At 34.3% G+C, this 17,532-nt stretch overlaps 1 protein-coding gene across 1 annotated transcript; it reads left to right on the forward strand.

Moving 5' to 3' along the window:
- Positions 1–8,442: 8,442 nt before the first annotated feature.
- LOC128984784 (putative nuclease HARBI1) lies at positions 8,443–9,546 on the forward strand. The gene is made up of 2 exons (XM_054404152.1): positions 8,443–9,163; positions 9,350–9,546. The coding sequence occupies exons 1-2, from the start codon at positions 8,443–8,445 to the stop codon at positions 9,544–9,546; spliced, it is 918 nt and encodes a 305-aa protein (XP_054260127.1).
- The last annotated feature ends 7,986 nt before the right edge of the window (positions 9,547–17,532 follow it).

The following is a 17,532-nucleotide window of genomic DNA, read 5'->3' on the forward strand; positions in this document are numbered from 1 at the left end:
AATAATAAATAAAAAAAATCTTTTATGAGATTGAAAGCTAAACTTAAGTCTATTGACATTCAAGTGTTCAAGTTGATTCAAAACAAGGAAATTAGACTTCAGACTCCACTAAATCCTACAGAAATTATAAATACTGCGAAAAACCACGTAATAAGTAGTTCTTCGCGCGTATGAACGGCTCAGTAGCACGCAACGTTTGAGGCGCCGGCGCCGATGTAAGTGAAAGTTACCAGTATCTGCAACACGATACAAGCAGTCTGAGGCGATACACATAACTGTGTTTATTTTGTGCACGTATACACATTACTGTGTTTATATTGTGCACGTATACACATAACTGTGTTTATATTGTGCACTGATACAAATAACTGTGTTTATATTGTGCACTGATACAAATAACTATGTTTATATTGTACACTAATACACATAACTGTGTTTATATTTTGCCCTAATACATATAACTGTGTTTATATTTTCCATAATACACATAACTGTGTTTATATTGTGCACTGATACAAATAACTGTGTTTATATTGTGCACTGATACAAATAACTATGTTTATATTGTACACTAATACACATAACTGTGTTTATATTTTGCCCTAATACATATAACTGTGTTTATATTTTCCATAATACACATAACTGTGTTTATATTGTGCACTGATACAAATAACTGTGTTTATATTGTGCACTGATACAAATAACTATGTTTACATTGTACACTAATACACATAACTGTGTTTATATTTTCCATAATACACATAACTGTGTTTATATTGTGCACTGATACAAATAACTGTGTTTATATTGTGCACTGATACAAATAACTATGTTTATATTGTACACTAATACACATAACTGTGTTTATATTTTGCCCTAATACATATAACTGTGTTTATATTTTCCATAATACACATAACTGTGTTTATATTGTGCACTGATACAAATAACTGTGTTTACATTGTGCACTGATACAAATAACTGTGTTTATATTGTGCACTGATACAAATAACTATGTTTATATTGTACACTAATACACATAACTGTGTTTATATTTTGCCCTAATACATATAACTGTGTTTATATTTTCCATAATACACATAACTGTGTTTATATTGTGCACTGATACAAATAACTGTGTTTATATTGTGCACTGATACAAATAACTATGTTTACATTGTACACTAATACACATAACTGTGTTTATATTTTCCATAATACACATAACTGTGTTTATATTGTGCACTGATACAAATAACTGTGTTTATATTGTGCACTGATACAAATAACTATGTTTATATTGTACACTAATACACATAACTGTGTTTATATTTTGCCCTAATACATATAACTGTGTTTATATTTTCCATAATACACATAACTGTGTTTATATTGTGCACTGATACAAATAACTGTGTTTATATTGTGCACTGATACAAATAACTGTGTTTATATTGTGCACTGATACAAATAACTATGTTTATATTGTACACTAATACACATAACTGTGTTTATATTGTGCACTGATACAAAGAACTATGTTTATATTGTACACTAATACACATAACTGTGTTTATATTTTGCCCTAATACACATAACTGTGTTTATATTTTGCCCTAATACACATAACTGTGTTTATATTTTGCCATAATACACATGACTGTGTTTATATTGTGCACTGATACACATAACTATGTTTATATTGTACACTAATACACATAACTGTGTTTTTTATTTTGCCCTAATACACATAACTGTGTTTATATTGTGTCCTAATACACATAACTGTGTTTATATTTTGCCCTAATACACATAACTGTGTTTATATTGTGCCCTAATACACATAACTGTGTTTATATTGGACACACATAGGATTTCAATTGGATCTGCTCGACAGCCAATTTCAATATCCAAGCTCAAAGAAAAGGAATATATCCAATTCATAATATTTTTGAATTATATTGAGTGGTTGGTTATTTAAATCCTTTCACGGGTATACATTTCCTTTTTCGATTCACTCTTCTCTTCCCTTAAACTTTTTCATGGTATCTTTAGATTATAGAGACCAAAATTCTCTAAAACCATAAACAAAAAGAATTAAAAAATAGACTGTCAGCTATGCTGCGGTTACCATAGGTTCTGGCGCACACCGCCGTGAGCACCTATGGTAACCTATGATAACCTATGGAACCTATGGTAACCGCAGAACGGCTGACAGTCTATTATTTAATACTTTTGTCTATGCTAAAACCCAGTCCATGAAATGTAACAGAATTTTTAAAATCACTGCCATTTCACAGCTAAAACCTTCACCTTCACTGTAAAGCAAAGATTGATTACCGTCTAGATGATCAATCTTCACAGTAATTACAATCATCGGATTTTCGCGATTCACGGGCTGCATCCATCACGCTCACGCAAATGTTCAAGATCGCACATATAGCTCGTCACGGCGACCAAGACGTCAATGGCGACCTTCAGTTCTTCTTATGACTTCCTCAATTGTCATAAATATTTTGCGTGACTTCCGGCGAACGGACATTTTAAACATTTGTCACGTGGTGCGTTGTGTTGGGTCTCATTTTATATCGGAAGAGCATTAGGATGCATCCACGTTGCATAAGTTGTTGTTGCAAACTTGACTCTCCGCCTTCTAAATAAGTTAAATAAAAATAATTGGTTTTCATAACTCGACATTTATTACTTGGCATTTGAAAAAGAACCGAATAGTCTAAAAAACAGTAGCAGTTTGGAAACTGAATACCAAACTGTTATTAATAACGTGAATTTTACATAGCATTTGAATGGATTAAAGGAAGTTCGAGAGTCCGTTGTACAACGGGAGGATCCATGGCTATTGGTAGGTATGATAAAAAAACTTAAATAAGCATACATACTTAAAAGAAAGAACCAAAAAAGTGCACTCATCCTTCACTCATATTTGGGTTAAAATACGCACATTGTGGCGTCCCCATCCTAAATAATTGATAATTGATCTAATGTTGAAAATGCAAACAATTTGGTAAATAAATTGGAATTCCTCCCCGGAGTGTAGTAGACATTTGGTTTGAAGTCTATACATTTCACTTACATTTCATAGGAAACTGTTCTTCATCAACCGAAACGGTCTCCTAACAAATGTTATTCGCACTGTCACAACATAGGTATAAAACTGAGACTCTTAATATATATCACAATTTTACTTTAGGAATCACATGTGAGACAAAAAGGCATTCACTCACTATAGGCGGGCATTCTTAACTGCTTAATTCAGCAGCCAAAATCAGCAACTAGAAATAACCCGTCTCTTATTGGTATCTAATCACCTTTTGTCGGCATTGCTACCGGACCACACAACTATGCTTTCATCTTTCATCACGGGATAAAGGTATTTTAACAGAACTTTTGTCGGCAACACAGATCAGCCAGCACGTTTTTGTCGGCAACCCAGTACAGCACATGGTATTTAACACGATTTTCGTCGGCAACGCAGTACACGGGTATCGCAACGTCGCCGTGACCGGGGCCCAACTGTTCCAACTGTTGCTCAAGGCTTATCTCGCCGCATAATTTCACTAACCTGCAAGAATGCGGAACAGAATCTCACAGATTTTCATAAGTCGCATTCAGCCGTCATCAAGTCCTGCGATTGTGACAACCTCTCGTTAGAGACTCGTGTCCTCAATAGATTGTTTAATGACGGGTTAGTCTGACGCGGCTGCAACTAGTGGTTTTTACCTAAATAAATCCGGCAAATCTCATGTCCAAACGACTGAGGTGGAGTCCGTAGTATGCTTTAACCTGTAATAGGGTTTGTGTATCAGATTATGACCTAATATTGTATATAGTACCTTTCAGCCAAAAAACAAATACAGTAACGTGGACGAGATACATGCCGGTATTAGTCTAAGCCTCACCTTTCATATAGTGATTTTTCATTTAATTTCAATCTTGCATGTGTCAATTTAGGTTTCTTTGTTAAAATGTATGGTTCAAATCGTCCATGTACAATTGGTGCAGACGACAATTACTTCGTTTACATTTGGTAACTGTGATGTGTGGCTAAATATTTACGAAATTTCCATTGGTGTTCAAAATTGATTTTCACGCGAGTTTCCAAACATTGTTTATACCCAAAATATACAAATTTATAAAAAATGTGTGAGTGAGGTAACTTGTGTGATGTACCCAGCACCGAAGTGAACTTCAGTCGGTACAATAGCAAAAACGTGGCATTTCGGATCCAAACGATGTTCTTGGAAAAACTATCTAGTTGAACATCCACCATTGGTGAACAGACTGACCTCTTCAGGACTTTTCTTTTTATGTCTTTGGTGAGCTATATGAGGCATTGAATAACTTTGGGCCTGTATGGATCGTCTTTTACTCACAAGGCTTTAAACAAGTGCAGCAGCAGGAACGTTTTGATGAGTTCTTTTGTTGTCCAAATAGTCGGTGTTTCTAGTTTATCCAAACCTTATGTCCAAATTCTACTACAACTCCATCAGGTCTACCTAACAACCTTCCTAGGTCTTTTCCGGAAGTGTGGCCGGCCTAGTAAAACATGCTGTTTCAGTCGGTCTGAATACGGCAATAAAGATTGCCGAAATATGTAACCATCAATATCAAATTAAAGTGCTGTATGACAGAGTTAACGTATTTATATGGCTAGTTATACATAAATTTTAATGTGGAGGTATTCATTGTGCACCGTTTATTATCACATTGCCTGGAGGAATAACGAAGATAAGAGCAGGACATTGGCAGAGATGTCCGATTGAACCACTTTCCCCATTGCAACATTCCTCTGTACTTGGCCGAGTTATCATAGTGACCAAGTGTGCTGCATTAGGTGCTCATGGCGTGCTTACTTGTGCTGCGCTTCGTGCTGCAACTAACACTACTATTTACCACCAGCAGTCATTACGCTGCTATTTTACCGGCTGAAGGTCACTTTTACAAGCTGAATGGAATTTTTGTCAAAGATTTGTTGAGAGAGAGATACTTTAATTTTCATCCAATTGAGCAGAACCTATTTCTTGCTTTATTTGGATCTCATCTAAACCAAGATGAACAAAAACTACAAGTAAAAAATTGAGGAATTGGTTTAGTTGATCCGAAATGCATGGAAATAAGAGGAAAATAAGTATTACAGAACATGAAGAACACTTGTTACTAAAAAGAACTCAAAAGAGGCGGAAAGATTAGAAGAAGAATACATTTTGAAACCATGTATTCAAAATCTTCATCAAAGCAGCAAAAAATTATCTTGTGAGGAGCAAGTACTAAAGCGGAGCACAATGGATAGTTATCATGTGTTCCATTGAAAAAACTAAAATTGGACTTTTCTCCAATAGAATTCAGAGATGCTCTTGCCCTAAAATATGGAAAAACTCCTGTCTCTCTTCATGCGATAGCTGTGGCAAAAACTTTAGTATGGAACTGTCAATCACTGTTGATCATAAGAAGACATAATGAAGTAAGAGACACTCTTGGAAGTTTGATGGTGCTGGCATGGTGAAACTTTGTTCGAGAACCACTATCTCTGAGCATATGGTAATTGAATCCTGCACCTCCCATACGAAATTGTATTGGAACATACTGAAAAAGGGAAGCAAAGAAAATACATGACACTTGGCAGAATCAAGAAACGCTTCTTTCACCCCACTACTTACTTCTGTAGACGGAATGCTAAGCAAGGAGTTCCGGACCTTGCACAGAGCAGTGGCAAAATGACTGACAGAAAAATGGAAGAAACAGTGTGGTGATGATCTGGATAACGGTAAAAACCATCTGTGCGACATTAAGGGCCAGCAAAGGGGGGGAGTATGTGTCTGAGGAGAACACGAAAGAAGTGGAGGACTCGCTGAGAATTTTAATATGGGGCAAAAATATTGGTATTTTATTCATTTAATTAGCCTTTTTTGTTTATATTAACTGATTGATTAATATTATAATTATATTTTTTATTAAATGTATTGGGAGTTTCATAACACCAACACCTTTATCAACTAGGGAGTCCTATCTAGACGGAATATCCAGCCCATGTATTCATGCAAATCAATTCATTCCATCAATTTTATCGACAAGGGGGTTCATCTTGAATGATAGTCCAGTCAATGTATTCATTGCAACCATTTTATAACAACTTAATTAACTAGGGGGTCCATCTTGAAGGTTTGTCCAGCAAATTTATTCTTGCAACCATTTCATTACAACAACTTAATCAACTAGGAAGTAAATCTTGAAGGTTTATCCAGCCAATGTATTCTTGCAGCCACATCATTACAACAAATTTATTAACTAGGGAGTATATCTTGAAGGTTTGTCCAGCCAATGTATTCTTGCAATCATTTCATTACGACAACTTAATTAACTAGGGAGAATATCTTGAAGGTTTGTCCAGCCAATGTATTCTTGCAACCATTTCATTACGACAATTAAATTAACTAGGTAGTCTATATTGAATGTTTGTCCACCCAATGTATTCATGCAACCATTTCATTACAACAAACTTAATTAACTAGGGAGTATTTCTTGAAGGTTTGTCCAGACAATTTATCCTTGCATCCATTTCATTACAACAATTAAATTAACTAGGCAGTTTATCTTGAAGGTTTGTCCAGCCAATGTAATCTTGCAACCATATTATTACGACAACTTTATTAGCTAGGGAGTATATCTTGAAGGAATGTCCACTCCCATGAATTCTTGGAATCCATTTCATCAACTGTATCATCTAGAGAGTTTCCCTGGAATAAATACAAAAAAGTAATAGATGTTTAGGAAATATTGAGCAGGAGTAGTGTTAAATGCCGTTTTTTTTACCATAGGATCTTTTTTAAATGGTAGTCAAGGAAGAGGAATTGTGGAGGGACAGAAGATGGAGAGGCCTAGTGAACACCTAGACCCGGAGATAACCGGAATGGGAGAGGATATGTATTTATGTAAGTATCCATGAAGGCAAAATTGGAAGGAAGAAGACCCAAGGTAATACCAAGAACTAGATGGTAGGATCATGTCTAGCAGGCCATGAGACTTTTGGGAATTAAATATTTGAAGATGCTGAGGACAGAGATTGACGGAGGCGCTGTGTTGCTGAGGCCAAGTAACAACGGGGATACAAATGGCCAAGACAGTCTATTTCCTAGGGGGTTTTGGTAAAATTTGGGAATTTACACCGCATGAACTATGCAATAGGAAGTCTATCTATTTGCAGAGCAGCTTTAGGAACAAGTTACTAAAGCATTATTTTGCCCAAACAGCTTTTTAGAACAAATAGTATATTTCCATGGTAATTTCAGAAGTTGGATTATTGAATACACTTCCCATCCCAGCAACTTATTACATAGGAAGTATTTTACCCCACAATTTACAAAAGCTTCATTCCTACAAACCATTTCTAACCGGCCAAATTTGAATTCTAAATCAAAATAAATAAAACCTGAAAGTGTTTAGATTTATTATTAACAAAATATCCAAGGATGTTACAGATTTTAAACTTATAACATTTTTGTCACCAGTTTCTTATGCTTAAGAAATGTAAAATATGTGTCAAATGTATAATGTGTCAAATGTAAAATAGTGTTAACAATACGAGAAGAAATTTAAGAAGGTGAGTGCCAACCACTAATTGCATTGATCATTAACAAATAAATTGGTAAACTGCTGATTAGTTGAAGTTCAAGGCATTACAATTTTACTTCTTTTCCCTCAATCCTTTAACCTCATTGGTCATTTTACTCATATTGTTAAGGCCCGGTTTCTCCAACGCAGTTTAAACCAATGCTGGCGTTTAAGCTGTGGTTTAAACTTGAAAAGTGTTTCTCCAATGTCTTTGACAAGCTTAAACCGAAGATTAGTTTAACCATAGATAAAACATACTCCCTTAGTAGATTTCTCATCCTTATGGAACAGCTGAAGACAATTTTATTGTTAGTTCTGTACGGTTTTCTGTAGAGGTCGTGTTTTGTTTACAATTTGTTTCCCGTTATTACAGCCATTTAAAACCTCGTTTAACCAAATAATACGATCTAATCATAAACAATAACCTGTCCCCTAGTTATATAACCACACAGTAAAGCACAAATCAAGAAATTAACCCTAAAATAATAGAAACAAAGTTTCGTCGACACTAGCGCCCATGTGTCACGTACATGAACTAGACACGAAAAACGTGCTTCAAAATTTACAATGGGATGAGACGTCTACTTGTGTTGGTTAGTCTATGGTTTAACTTCATTCAGGACCATGGTTAAACCAGTGAGTCAAGTTTAAACTACAGCTGTTAGCTATGATATGTTGTCAAATATTGTTTACATTAATAAAATAAATAAATAAAGTCTTCATTTGTCAAGTCTACACCAGATTGTATGCATTTTTCTCACTTTAGTTATTTACTTTTCTATTTGTGCCCCAAAATCTATGTCCTAACATATAATGGAGGAAGTCATAGATATTCTGGATGGGATAGAAGACGAAGATTTCGAAGAAGTAGTTCAAATTAGAAGAGGACCAACAAAAATTCGAACAAGAATTGACCATTTTACAAAGTGGGATGAAGCAGAGTTTTTTGCCAGATATAGGATGAGGAAGAGAACGGCTAATATAGTGTTGGAATTGATCAAAGAGGAAATAAAGTGTGCAACAATTAAAAACAGAGCAATATCTCCTGAAATGAAGTTCCTAGTCACACTCAAGTTCTATGCTTCAAGTGGTTTTTTAATAAATGTAGGGGATCAAAATGGCATTCATAAATCAACAGTGAGCAAAATTGTCAAACAGGTATCAGAGGCTATTGCACGGTTACGTCCACAATTCATTTGTATGCCATCAACACAAGAAGAACAGTCAAAGACGAAACTTGGCTTCTTTGAAATAGCTCGGTTCCCAAACTGTGTAGGCGCTATCGACTGCACTCATGTAAAGATTTTGTCTCCAGGTGGTGACAACGCAGAGTATTTTAGGAATAGAAAAGGTGTTTTTTCAATAAACGTACAAGGGGTTTGTGATAGTTCCCTGCGCCTTACAAATATAGTAGCCAGATGGCCTGGCTCAACCCATGATGCCCACATCTTTACTTCCTGTCAGCTTAAACAAGAATTTGAAAATGGACTGTTTGGAAACGGTGTGTTGGTTGGAGATAGTGGTTATGCCTGCAGTAATTACTTAATACCCCCTTTAGAAAATCCAGTTCTTTGAGAAGAGCAACTGTTTCAGGAATCACAGATCCGTACAAGAAATCCTATTGAACGTTGTTTTGGTGTATGGAAAAGAAGGTTTCCAGTGTTAGCCCTAGGAATAAGACTGAAGCTAGATAGACTGGAAAGTGTTTGTGTTGCTACAGCAATATTACACAACATATGCATTATGGAAGGTGATGATACTCCGCCTGTTTCTCCTGATGAATTAGCTGCAATTGAAGCTCTTCATGATCTGCTAGGAAATGACGGCCAAGTTCCAGAAAGGCAGAGGCAAAGAGGAGGAAATGGACACTTACAGACCCGCAACAAACTAATTTACGAATATTTCAGAAATATGTAACACAGATAGGCCTAAGAAGTATGGCCTTTATTTAAATCTGTTTATTGTAAAAGTAGGTCCTTATTTGATTTTGTTTGTTTGAGGACAGTCTGATTTTTAAAAATATTTATTTTTTATTTTTAAGATTTTGTGTATTTTGCATCTTTGGAATTTTGTGTAAATATATATCATAACTCACTTTTTAAATGTTAACATAGTATAAACAAACTGTAAAAAATGTGTACAATGCTTTTTTACAAGGGCTCGGATGGCAACGCCTTTGGCCACCGGGAACTTAAACTGAAAATAGAAAGGATGCCGGGGCTCATCACGCCAACCAGCTGCACTGGGCTCAACACGCCCAGTGCGGGGATGGGGAAGCACCAGGCTCAACACACCATTTTACATTGCCAAACCTTGGCCTTCTTAAACATTTCATTACAAGTACAAATAAGTAAATAACACAACATATAATTCAACTGAGAGAAATATTTTTTATACAATCAAAAGAAATTTATTAACAAACGTAAGTTAACATGTTTTTTAATGAACACTGTGACATGGTGATAACTACTTATGCATAATTTCCGCTTAAGTTTAACTGGTTTTTTAATTTTACCTCTTCATTTTTTATTTTTAACTGAACTAATCTTCTTTCTTCCTGGAGTAGTTCCATTTTCATGCTATGCTCTTCCTTCTGCATTTTTATTTGTTCTTCAACCATTCTCTTCTGAAGGCCAAGAAGTTCTTCCTTTGCCTTCGCTACTAATTCAATCTTCTGGCCAGCCCTTGAACTGTCTATTATTGTTTTTAGCGAATTTCCCATATAGGGAATAAGCTATTACCGTAGTACTCATGGTAAGACCTGGACGCGGGACCGATTTTTTTTTTCGTTTTGAGGTCCCTAGAGACCAAAAACACCATCCGTTCAAATTTATATATATATATATATATTTATATATATATTCCCAGCCCTGCAGGGAAAGGCGGCCATTCTATATGAGCCTGGAGAAGCGGCCAGGGGGACCCCCACCTATATTCGTAGGATATAACCTCAAAAGCATTTTTGATTGCAGAAAAGCCATCCATAGATGTTCCCGCTTCTATATATGTCTACTTCAAACGTCACACTTAATTAAAAAAATTGCGTTATATATCACTCAAAACACTAAAAGGCGCCCTGGATAAAAATCAGGGGAAGGAGGCCACCTTGAAGTAAGCAGGGAAATAAGGCCATTAGCTATAAGTGTTATATAGTAAGGAAAAGACGACCAGCAAGCTATATTTGCCTGAAATAGATGCCATTAGCGTTTATTTCGAAAAGGCAATATGGTTGAGAAATTATAGGAGTCGTGTAAAGTTTACAATTAATTAACATAGCTATAAGTTGTACTTTGTATACTGTATAATAATTATAGGCCTAAATTTGATACAATTGTTTTATCAGAAGAGATTTGTAACTGTACAGGAAGATGATAAACTTTTAAAATTTCAAATCAAAATTAACTCTAAAATTCTTAGAATTTTTTGTACTAACAAAATATTGAGTGAAGAATTAACCAAATCGGGACTATGTCGAATACACATCAAATCGTTGCTTCTCTAAAAAAAACAATAATTCGGCTTAATGTCAAAACGAACCAGAATTTCTTTAAATTATTTTAAGAGAAAAGGAAGTAGCCCTTTCATCATTGACCCATAAATTGTACAGTATATTACAATATAGTAATACTAGAGAACCCGTGCGGCTCAATGAGCCGCATAGTATGAAACATAATCCCGAGGAAAACATTAACGTTATGCTTAAATTAGAGTTATTCTAGTTAAATCTTAGAGTTGTTTAAACACTTGTTAGAAACTAATTTTAAATATCTATATTTGCGTCGTCAAGGTTCACCTACATTATTTCTGCTCTCAGTTTTAACTGATAAATAACTTCTAATGAATACTAAACGATCTCCTTCAATTCGAGTTAACATGATGCGAAAGTTTTTCCAGCATTGTGAATTGAAGAAAACTGTTGCCTTACTGATAACCTGTGTTAAGTAATTTAAGTTGGGTCATTTTATTTCTTTGATTTGAGACATCCTCCTAATAAAACAAATTTTCTCCTTATAGAGAATCCTAAAAAGTGGGGTGATACAGAATCAACCATTTCATGTGCTCCATTTTTTACTTACAAACTCTGGGTTACCAACTGGACAGCACTAATCCGCTTTGAATAGGCTAAGGCAGCAACACCATTGAATGTTGGTTAACTATTTTAACCAAGTGAATGTATATCTGGATAGGTATCTGTGAATGTATATCTGGATAGGTATCTGTGAATGTATATCTGGATAGGTATCTGTTAGACCCGGCCGCCTCTCTATATCCACTCTCTTCATATGCATAAGATATCTTATTATTAATTGTCTCATTCTCCCGTTTTAAATATTTCTTCTTTGAACTTGAGGTATTTTCTGTTCTTCCAACATAGTACAGTGCAATTAGCTTAAAAAAAGAGCAAACCGGGACATCAAAAAAAAAAAGTTTCAAACCAGCGCCAAATTGTTGAATACACTTCCCTTCATATGTAAAAAAAGTTACACTGATTTGAGTGTCGGGTTTGGGGGGAGAGGGGGTGAAAATGGGGTGAAAATAGGACTTTTTTTACTTTTTCGCAAATATCTAAAAAAAATGGCGCTTTTTTCTTACAATACAATGAATTACAAAAATAATCTACATTAAATTTCGAGCAAAATGATAACAAAATTGCACCGTACTAACAAAACTGATTAACTGTTTACTTGGTCTTAACCTCCTGAATATTACAAACATTAATATTTACTCCCAAAAAGCTAATGAGTTTCTTTTTATAAACAGCTGTTTTTTGTTTTAAAATTTGTTCCATGTATTTCTTATGGGGAAAACCCGACCTTTGAGAAGGTCTCACGCCCTTAAGAGTGGGAATTTCAAAATTCTAAAACCTTATTGCAAAACTACATATTGAGACGAATCTTTTGACACCTTAAACGTTGAAATTGGTCCACAACTAAGGGAGGAGTTGCGTTAACAAAAAACGGCTTCACGTATTATATATATATAGATATAGATATAGATTTTAATCAAATCGAAAAAAACCGGTTTTGTTAGTGTAAAACCAAATGATTATGGACTCAAGCTTTCTAAAAATCCATATATAAACGATCTTTAACCAAACAGTGCTCTGGGTCACCGGAGCAATATCAGTGGCATAAAATGAACTTCCTGGATCGTGTGGCAGGAAGATCAGCGGTGTATACATTAAATAACAGGGGGCGAGTACCGACCCCTGAGACGCAGAGATCAAAAAGATTGTAGAAGTAAATTTGTTACAACCATTTCATTTAATGAAAAATATATATTTTTATTATTTTGTTATGTATTAACAAAGACAAAAATAACAAAAGTGCTCCCAACCCTAAGTCGGGCAATACTTCTCCTAACCACAGACAAATTACAGCCTTCTTGCAATCATCTTAAGGTTAGAATTTTGGAAGTTGGACACATTTGCAAACTCTCCTACCTGCTTACAAAAGATTAAAATAGGCCTATAAATATTTTAAGGTTCTTTTTAATTGTTTACATGGGATAGAGAAGATCAAACCCGTAAATCGTAGATTATTATTACAAACTCTAGTTTTTCAAAATAACTAGGTGTTATTAACTTTTTATCTTTAACTTGTTATCTTCACCCAAAATAGACTATAACCTCAATTGCACATGACGGGAAAAGTTTTACTGGTATGATTTGGATAATGGCCAACTGGACATTAATCTTACTAATATTATAAATTTAAAAGTTTGTTTGTTTGTATGTTTGTATGTTTATTTATTTGAAGCTCAATCACGCATTAACCACTGGTCGGATTAGGTTTAAATTTGGTATGATGATAGCTCACATTCCCGATTAACATTATAAACATATTCTTATCTCAAAAATCCTTTCGGTCTCCACCCCACTGGCTCTAGAATTTCTCATGTTAACCTTATGAGCATTCATATTTTTAAAATAATCAAAGAATTTTGCCAGCTGTTTCAACTACACAAGTTGGTTCTACTATGGTATTCAATAGCATTAAAATGTTATAATGTTTACCAACAGGGTGCATCGCTATTAAATCCTTTTTTTCATTTATGAACCAAGCAGCATCAAAAAGCTGTGCGAACTTAACTTTTTTCTATTGTAATAGTGCAGTGGTAGAACATTAATATTATGGTTATGGTGCATGTGCTATAATTATAGTATACCAAAAATTTTAGTAAACCAAATTTTCTGAAAACGTGTCCTCTCCTATTGTAAACGCAAAGCACGAGTATAACTGTAATAAGCATTTTATACTTATACTCCAACCCCGTACGAAGGACGGGGGTACTCTGCTAGTAGGCTATAAAACGGTTGAAACACCTTAGTCAAACTGTGGCTGAATAAAAAATATTCTTGCATCCTTTACTTAATCATTCAAACATTTAAATGACAATTTGATTAGTAAAATTTAGAATCGTTAGTCCCAAAGTTAACCGATTAGGATTCAGGCCAGGCTTACCCTGTGTCTGTAGGAAGTTTAGTGGGTTTACATATACCAACATCTGAGAGGATATCCTACACCGTTCTCTTTAGGTTCGCTCATAAAGTGTACCTTCTATGAATGAATAAATAAATAACCAATATTTTTAGTACCAATTGTTGTAAATTACTAGCAACTAATCCGTGCTTCACAACATAGGGTGAAGATTAAAAAATCTTAAAATTAATAATACTTTGTCTTATATAAACAAACAATGTCACTTTTTGTTCTATTTTATTCTAAGGATAACATGGAACTTTAAGGAACTCTGTCCTCTAGGTTGGAGACCTAGACATTTTTATATCAAAATAGCTTACTTTTCATATTTATTTCTGCCCAAAGTACAAAGTGTACAAAATGTCAGCTGACTAGATAAATAGGAAGTTGGAGCATTAGTAATGAGTGAGTCAGTGCATTTTATGTAAAGTTACATTGTTTCAGCTCCTATATTTGATTTTGTGCATATATACAGGTTGTTCAAAAAGGTGGGGACATAATGTACGTAGTGATTCCTTGGGTCAAAATAAAATAAAGAGAAAATCAAGAATAACATTTTTCCCAAAATCACTCTTTAACACTATTTGTGCTGTCGACATGTTTGAACATAAAAGTTGCATTTATTTCAATGTTAAGCAATTGCGGGAATTCCCGTCATCAGCACCCAACGTGTTAACCAGATATTTGCCATTTTGTATTTTTTACATAAACATTTTTATCTTTGAAAATTTTCAACTGATCTTTATGAAACTTTGTATGAATGTTAAGGTAAAAGAGACCCCATGTTTGACTAAAGTTCATTTTGATCCAACTAAAAATTCAAAATGGTGGCCATTTAAATTGTTTAAACCCAAATTAATCAAGAATGGCTGATTTCATGAAAAAATGTCAGGAACACTTTTATTTACAATACCAAGCTAAAAAAGTTCAAATAAGAAATAGCTGAAATATTACGGGTTTTAAATGGGGCAAACCTGCCTAGCGTCTGCCTTATTCTACCCCTTTTACAATTAAAAACCGTAATATTTCAGCTATTTATTATTCGATCTTTTTAAATTTGGTATTGATTGATAGGGAACTAAAATTGCTAGGTAAAAGTGTTTTTTAAATTGTTTCATATAATCAGCCATTTTCGAGTAGGCCTTATTTAAGTAAAAAAGTTAAAAAATAGCCGTCATTTGAACATTTAAGTTGGATCGAGATGAATTTTGTTTCAAACATGGGTCTCTTCTACCTTAACGTACATACCAAGTTTCATTAAGATCGGTTAAACAAATGCAAAGATAAAATTGTTTATGTAAAAAATACAAAATGGTGGATATTTGGTTAATGTAGTGATTTTGGAAAAAATGTTATTCTTGATTTTCTCTTTATTCTGACCCACGGAATCACTACGTAAATTATGTCACCACCATTTTGAACATTCTGTATATATAATGTTATGGCATGCAGATATTCAGTTAACTATGGTCTTTCATTTGATGTATGGTGCATATTTTTCATTAGTGTGATCTAAAGTGAAGAGCTTAAAAAAAATACAAATTTATATTCTTTTGTATATTTGCTTTACAATATGATCATCTTAAATTGAATTAAATATATTTTAAATCAATATGTTTTTAACACAAATTTTATTTTAGAATTAATTGTGTTAGGTTAGGCTAATTGATAGTTAAAATCAGACACAAAATAAGGCGAGAGTTATAGACCTATCTCCAAGCGTAACATATTTTAGAATTTTCCTTAAAACAAACTTTTTATATCTATCAGATGAGGTGAAGGCAAATGCACTGGTGAAATGCCAAAGCATTTCGAGGGAGAATGGATTGAAACTAAGCCTAGGTAGCAGCACTGTACTATGTGAAATAAAATTGTAATATTAGGGGGTAGGCAGCCCTGCACAATTCAAGCGTAATGGCCGCCTAACCATGTTGGTCTGGAACTATATATATATATATTTATATATATATATATATATATATTTATATATATATATATGTGTCCGTTAGCGCGATAACTCGAGCAAAAATGATCCGATTTTGATGAAATTTGGTACAAACATGTAAACCTACATTTATTCGAACGAGTTCGGGATCCAGCATAATCGGACCATGGGAACAGGGGTTTATGGGGGGTTTTCCCATTTTTGACCCTAAAAACAAAAAATTTTAGAATTTCTTTCCCAACCATTTTGTAGAGCTTAAAAAAATAAATAATTTAGTATATTGAAGCATTGTTGTATGCCAAACGGTCACGGAGAAAATTAAAAAAAATGCAAATTTAAAATGCCCATGTTATCCTTATGGAAAAAATGAAAACTGTTGTAGTTTACTTGTTTATGGATATATGTTGATCAAATTTGGCAAACTTATTTATTTCATCCTATACTATTGTTGTTTGGTTAAAAAACACTGTTTATGTTCCCCGCAGCAGCAAACCTAAGCACTCGTTATATCTAATGTTATTTAAATTGGGAATAAATATGTCTTATTTATGGAAGTATTTTAGTAAATATGTAATCAGACAAGTTGAAATTCGCTTAGTCTGCAGGTTTGCTGCGGCGGGGGTATTTTTTATTTTTAGTAAATAATGGTGCAGATTTTTGTGTCCTAAGGCTGGCAATTGAAAAATCTTTACCAAACCCACAATGCTTTGCTGGTGTTGTGACGAATACCTTTGAATCAGGGATATTCCTTGGTACTATTCCCTGTCTCTGTAATTTCGATTTCTACAGGTATGCTCAGGTTATTCGCAATCTCTTCCTCACCCACAACTTCGATTTCGTCCATCTCAAAACACTGGATCCTGTCCTCAGCATCATTGTCAAACCTTGTTTGAATTCCAAATAATGGGAGCTCCCCTAAAATTTCTTTTACCTTGCAATCTGTTTCTGTAATAATACTCGGTGGTTTGTAGGAGCCTCCACCAGTGCCTAAAACAAACTTTTTGTCCTCAGCCAACTTTTTTTTGGAAGTTTTCTTTATATTGTCGTATTTTACTTTTAGAGATTTCCAGTCTCTGTAAATCTGCCCGCTTTCAAGGTTGAAATCTTTTTCTATTGTTCGCCAAGTTTCATCTTTTTCTTTGAGCGTTATATGGTCGCTTCTTTTACATTCTAAAATGTCCTTGTATTTTCTCACCAAATCTAATAACAAACTAACCTCACTTTCCTTGAAATTTTTAGTTCTTTTTAGTCCATCCTGTGATTGGGTTTGGTCCATTTTATCAGAGAAACACTACTTATGGAATGTTTAAACTATACACTAGACACAGAAAATAGCCAAATAGTTAAAAAATTCTTACAATTTAATAACATCAACTTGAGTCAATATAAGGTTAAACACAGTTAGCACTGTAAACAAAAACAGATATTTACACTCTGAGCTATGAAATAAACAAACAGGGCTGCCAACTTACTCGC

Source organism: Macrosteles quadrilineatus, unplaced genomic scaffold, assembly GCF_028750875.1.
Source record: "Macrosteles quadrilineatus isolate MER2022 unplaced genomic scaffold, UCM_ALF_1.0 Scaffold_2__2_contigs__length_208266976, whole genome shotgun sequence".
Lineage (NCBI taxonomy): Eukaryota > Metazoa > Arthropoda > Insecta > Hemiptera > Cicadellidae > Macrosteles > Macrosteles quadrilineatus.

Coding starts and splice junctions, on each gene's coding strand:
- LOC128984784 (XM_054404152.1), top strand. CDS start 8,443: ATGGAGGAAGTCATAGATATTCTGGATGGGATAGAAGACGAAGATTTC. Junction 9,164..9,349: donor AGATAGTGGTTATGCCTGCA/GTAATTACTTAA, acceptor GTGTTGCTACAG/CAATATTACACAACATATGC.